Source organism: Glycine soja, chromosome 20, assembly GCF_004193775.1.
Source record: "Glycine soja cultivar W05 chromosome 20, ASM419377v2, whole genome shotgun sequence".
NCBI lineage: Eukaryota > Viridiplantae > Streptophyta > Magnoliopsida > Fabales > Fabaceae > Glycine > Glycine soja.
Genome location: NC_041021.1, coordinates 2120373 through 2126847, shown reverse-complemented (window position 1 = coordinate 2126847; position 6475 = coordinate 2120373). Strand labels below are relative to the sequence as shown.

The window sequence follows — 6475 nt, the reverse complement described above, 5'->3', positions numbered from 1 at the left end:
CATGTATTTATCATAATTTCGACTGTTAATTTTTTAACTGATTATATATTTTAACTTTATATTTTACTTTCTAAAGTATACTCCTCGATTGTTTGGAAGGAATCAAATTCTTTGGAAAAAAAAACTTCTATGGTTTCTCCCTAGCTAGTTTTGGTTCTCCTTGAAGCAGTTAAATGATTGGATGGAACCTCAACATTTTTGTATTCATTCTCTTCGATGGGTGGGGTGATAAGTATTCAATTGCTTTGTATATAAATTGAGTTTCAGCGTTCTTTTGGATTGATAAATGTTATCATAAACTCATAGTGAAAATGGCTTATAAGCTTTATTGAGACTTTGGAACTAAAAAAACATGGTAATTAAAAATTGAAAAAAAAAATCAAAAGCTATTTATTGTTTTGACTTTCAACAATTTAATCCATAAACAGTTTTATAGTATTTTCCAAACCACATGTTAATGCCAATTTGTCTCTATTTTTCCTATTATTACATCAGAATATTATTCATATCAGAATATTACCTACCCATACTACATGCAACAAGACAATTTTATATACATTGACAGAACCATGACCACCCATCAAAAATCGTATAGAACTCACTACAATTTTATATGCATTTCGATCTATAAGACATCTGTGACCACCAGACCGGTAGCAAGTTCAATAGGTCAACATTTTCTTCATTAACTCTTGCAGCAACACCAACTCTCATGGATCGAATCTCAGGGCACCATGCATGTACTGCAACTTTTAGCATCTCTCTCAAACATTCCATTTCTACCTAAAAATACCAAATAACAACATTAATATATAAAAAAATTAAACACAACCAAAGGATTCATACTCAAGCAAAATGGTTATCTAAGAGACAAAAAAAAGTAACTAGAACCATAATTTGTTAGAAAAAAAAACTATTAAACTCAACTCTTGATATGCAATTACCTCCTTTAGCTTGAAGGAGCAAGTCAAAGATTCATCTTCTTCAACAAATAGATTTCCGACGAACATCACGTGATTTGTTTAAATACTCTTGTGGTCTATATAAAATCTATCACAGTACAAAATCCACCACAGCCCTGCTCAGAAAATTGATGATGATTTTCAATCTTGGCTTCTTGTCTGTGGCTTTATCACAACCGTACAAAATCTACAACGATCATGTTCTTCTTAACAGTTCCTTTAATAATTCCAAAAATACATGATTTTTTTTGTCTCTTGTCCGCATAAAACCCTCTTAAGAACCTGTCTTACATAAACTAACACCATCTTGTTAGAGAAAACATAAAAAAGAAATCTTGTTCTGTGATTTTACATCTTTGAGACTGCTAAATGATGTGATAAATTCACTTTTGGTTGTGAACGCCAATTATATTTATGAAGTCAAAGTCGGAAAAAAAATCATGTAATGCATTAACAAATTGGCCTTAAAAAGACATGTTATTGGAAAGCAATATTCGTCGGAGATTTATAAAGTTATTGGTTTCAAACGCTCGTCAATCCTCACAGCCAAACTGGACCGTCGCATTCATGCGTTGGTGAGCTCGTGAAAAGAACTTACGGTAATTTGACATGTTAGATATTTTTACTGTCTTATAAGATGAAATTAAAAATGTTGCAATTTTTAGAACGCTCGTTTAATAGATGGCATGCTTCCTGCATAGGATTATATATTTTTAATTGATAAAATCTATTATTTCATTTTTATACTCATTGGACAACAGAAAATATTCGACAACTTTAAGTTTTGTCCTTGACCATATACAAGAAAAAAAATTATCAAGATTGAAAATCAACTTTAAGTTTTTTATCACAATCATGGTAGATTTAATATGATCATGATGAATTTTGTATGGCCATGATAAATTTTGTACAAACTTCAAGGAGTATGAAAAATTTATATTAAGAACTATATTAATTTCTTATATTATTGGAAAAAAAAAATCGATTCAAATGTCCATAAGTTAATTTTCAAAATATTTGTCTCCTAAAAGTAAAGGAGTTTGTACAAACAAATAAAATACATAACAAAACTCAAATGAAAGTAATAATAATAAAATTATTTTTTATACAAGATAGATTATTTCATTATAATCACTTTTATAGAGATTATTAATTTAACATACTGTAAAAAAATATCAAAACAGAATTAAGTGAATGAATGAAAAATATATATTTAACATCACATACTTAAATGATTTAAAGTCTATATAATATTATATTTACGTTAATTTATGTTAAATTTTATCTGATTAAATAATTTTCAAGGAAAAATATTTTTAATAATTTTTAAACAATAAAAGTTAGTTAATATGAATTTAATTATTTAATTTCAAATATTCTCAATTTCAATAAAATATTTATAACATTTAACTATTAGTTAAAAAAAATAAACATATTCTATTCTTTTACCTCCTGCAGACTGAACTCACATTTCAAAGATCCACTTTTTGTTATAAAAATTTTTACGATAATCTGGATAATAAAAGCCAAGAGAAAATCTGGATAATTCCATCTTCCCGATAGAATTTGCATTTTTGGCTACCTAATCATCTGGCTGAAAAAGAAAGAAAAAAAGTGGCCAGTAACAAAATCATTATGAAAGACATAAGATTATAAGGTAACACACACTAACCATAAATGATTAGGCTTGAATGCTTTGACCTTTATCGTACACACCAATGTCAGACAACAAATAGTCAACAGTTTATATTTTTTGTTCTCAGATTTACCTATGAGATCCTTGAATAAAGAATACCAATTAGTCAACATCATCAATTAGAAGTGTAAATAGGATAATGTTTTACACAAATAACATGAAATCACATAAATTTAAACATCATTAGCAAGCTAAAATAAATTGACTTCCTACACCACCTCCATTCCTGGTCAAAATCGATAGAATGTGTTCATTGCCAGGTAAAGTGTATGAGGTAATAAACTCCTGACAAATGTTGGGTAACATGCACATCAGATTTTTAGGTTTTAAAAGTGTTGAAGAAGTACAAGTGTGAAGGTAAAATTTCATCTTGATTAGAATTTGAAAAGATGAGTATCAGTTAAAAAAAAAAAAAAAAAACATAAACCTGAATCTTAATGCTTTGAGTTAAAGTGTAACAAAACAATGACAAAATTTGAATAAACTCTTTTCCCTGACAATGTTGTGGTACCATGCAAATAAGATTTTTAGGTTTTAAAACTTATAAACTGAATAATCAGAGAGACCACTGTTATAAAAAAACTCGAGCAAGTGTTAATTTTCCTACCCCACCCATTCTATGGATCCCTATCATCTGGACACCATCATCAGACCTATCATCCAAAAGCTTCCTTACTTCTAGCACTTGTGACTCCAGTCCAACCGGGTGATCTGCAACATATAAAGTAGCATGATTAATCTTGCTGGAAACCCTCTCAACAATCTTCCCAATAAACTCATATTCGTATCCAGCTCTGTTTCAAAAAAAAAAAATCAATAAAGTTAAACTAAAAGCCTTCTATCAATAGTAGACTAGTAGTTCAATCCCGGTCCAACAGAATTGACTTCAATAAAGAATATATGTGGTCTATCAAGGTTAACAAACTTTTCTTTTCTCTTTAAATTTTAACGTCAAATTATTAGATCTGTATAACTTAATCCAACTAAAACAATAAAGTAAAAAAGATTGGTAAGGTTAGGTACCCATCTTTGAAATGATAGCCAGACAAGTTAGCTACTTGATACAGACCCATCTTCTATTGTTGCAACTTCTCCATGTTATGGTTGAACTTGAACCTTTCCTTATGCTTAGCCAATGCTTCTCCATAACTGCCTTTCCAGCGTCGAACATCTGAAGGATCCATGTTATGAAAACCCGGCAAAACCAACAGTCCTTTTTTCCCATTGACACTGTCAAGGATAGGTTGCAAGTTCATCTAAGCAAAATGAGGAAGAAGCATAGTTTATAGAGAGCACAAATGCACAATGATGGTAATCTTGGACTCTTGAATTGCGTTCACAAGTGTTGGTGTTATCTCCTCTCCTCTTTTAAGCTTCTCATGATCAATGAAAGTGTGGATTCCCCTGTCACTAAGAGCTTTGTAGAGATTACCAAAAAAACCAAGGCGGGTGTCTGAGCCTCTAAAGCTGAGGAACACATCGTTGGTGAATGCATCTGAACTTGATCGCAAAGCCATGAGAATACAGGTGTGTGAAAATTAATTCAGTAAAAAAATCTAATTGATTTTCAACTGTTTTTGTTGAATTAATTTTTAACTCGTATTCATTTTCAAACTAATTTTTGAATTATTTTTTTCTAATAAAAATTAGTTTGGTTAATCGAACTAATTTTCTAGAAAATTAAATTAATTTTATAAAATAATACATTTATTTTCTCTTGAACTAATTCAAGAAAAAAAATCAATCCAGTTTAAATTTGATTATAATCTAATCCGAACCAATTTTTTTTTAAACACTCTACATGAGAACCGAGAAGAAAGGCTACTATATATGATTATGGATGAAGCTTTATATATAATTTATGACCCTACATAAATAAAATAATGCAATTAAGTTTGATGATGCAAATAATAATAAGTATAAAATGTTTTCTCAGTCTCTCAAATGAAGTCTTGTGTGTTTGGTTTAGCAAAATTAATTCTTGATTTAAAATTAATTTTAAATATATTTTCATATATTTAATTTCACATTAGAGAAAAAATCAGAATTGATGCTAAGTTGAAGTAATTTTAGGTAATTTATGCGTTAGATTCAAAAATTTATACTGAATTTTATTCATAACTTATTTTATAATAAAACATTCAAACATAAATCATATAATTTCAAAATTAAATTTAATCAAAATTAATTTTATTTAAAATCAATTTTTTCAATGTTTATTCAAACACACATGAAGTGAAATGTATTCGCGTTTTGGATTCACCGGCAATTTTGTAAGATTAATATACTAACAGTGGAAACAGCAACAGCTTATCTTCTTCAGTTTAATTTAATACTATATATAAAATAAAAAAAACCCTCATTTTTTGACTTTTTGAAATAAACCAATGGATTTGTTAGTTTTATATTCACAAGTATATAGAAACCTTCCACGAAGATTTATAAAATATATATCTTCGATATTAGTTGCTCTTCTAAAATGCCTTATAAGATTATACATTATTTCAGTAAACTAGTAACAATTGAATAATACTATTGTATTTGCGTTAGCGTATCTTCTTCAGTCTAATATATAGTAAAGCACCGCCATTTTGACTTTTTGAAATTAAACCAAAAGATTTGTTGGTTTCATTCACCTACATTTAGAAACCTTCCACAGTATAAAGAAAGATTTCTGAATGTTGGTAAATATAGAAATCTTCCATGGAGATTAATTATAAAAAATCTATTTTATATTAGTTTTTCTTCTGACATGAATTGTAAAATTACATATTGTTTTGACAACTGCCGCACAAGAGTATAACTTCTTATTATTCTATTAACGGTTGAACTTGTATTCTTGAGCAAACTATTCAATCCTCCCACCATTTTGATATGAGAGTTAAAAAAAGTAAATCTAAATTATGCATAAATAATTAGGTTTTAATGTTACATGAACACTTAATAAATTAGATGATTTCTTAAAAGAATTCACATAACTTTATATGTTTTAATCATAACAATTATTTCATAATAAGATGTAACAGTTAATATTTTTTTCCCTTAGACTCACATAAAGATCCTCTCACTATATACATCATTATATAGGAGCATATTCGGTGATTTAGATTTTTTTATACTCGTGTGAGAAAAATAGATATTGAATTATTAATTATTGACCATTAAAATATATCATAAATGGTCAAGAATAAAACAGCTAAGTGATGATCACTTTTGACATACAGACACCAAAAATAGTTAATAAGACCTAACTCAATTGATTAAATAAAGATACGTAAATTGTTATAAACCTCATGATATTTTCTTCAATTCTCACGGATAAAAAAAAAACAGACACCAAGGATATAATAAATGCATTTGCACGGCAGATTCTTGTTAATGCAGGTGGTGCTCTAGAGTCAATAGTTTATGCATTCAACTATTTATGGAGTTTTCATCTGTTCTTTATAAGGAATGGGTTTCACCTGAACAGGTCCTGCCTGAAGATTTTATCAACGGTTAAACCTGTGATCTAAAAGAAGTTGGAGGCTTCTCCTGACATTGTCAATATTTTTTGAAACCTAATGCAAAGTTCTTTTGTCAAGCTCAAATTAAAAAAGACTGAGCTACCATAGAAGCCATTGTCTGGTATTCTCAACTACGTCTATGAAAGAAAATTAGTGACCACAAAATGTCAACAAAAGAAATTTAACTCATCCTTTACAGTTCCAACATAAAAAAACATCTAGGAATTCCATCTAAGGCTAGAAATTAAAATGCCTTTTACATTAAAAAAATCAACTAAAAGGATAAAAATTTAAGGCAGTACTGAATAAGT

General features: G+C 28.6%; 1 protein-coding gene across 1 annotated transcript; it reads right to left on the bottom strand.

Moving 5' to 3' along the window:
- Positions 1-609: 609 nt before the first annotated feature.
- Positions 610-4175, bottom strand: LOC114403551 (TMV resistance protein N-like). The gene is made up of 4 exons (XM_028366569.1): positions 3999-4175; positions 3775-3914; positions 3266-3452; positions 610-783 (listed from the first exon to the last, which is right to left on the bottom strand). The coding sequence occupies exons 1-4, from the start codon at positions 4173-4175 to the stop codon at positions 610-612; spliced, it is 678 nt and encodes a 225-aa protein (XP_028222370.1).
- Between the last annotated feature and the right edge of the window lie 2300 nt (positions 4176-6475).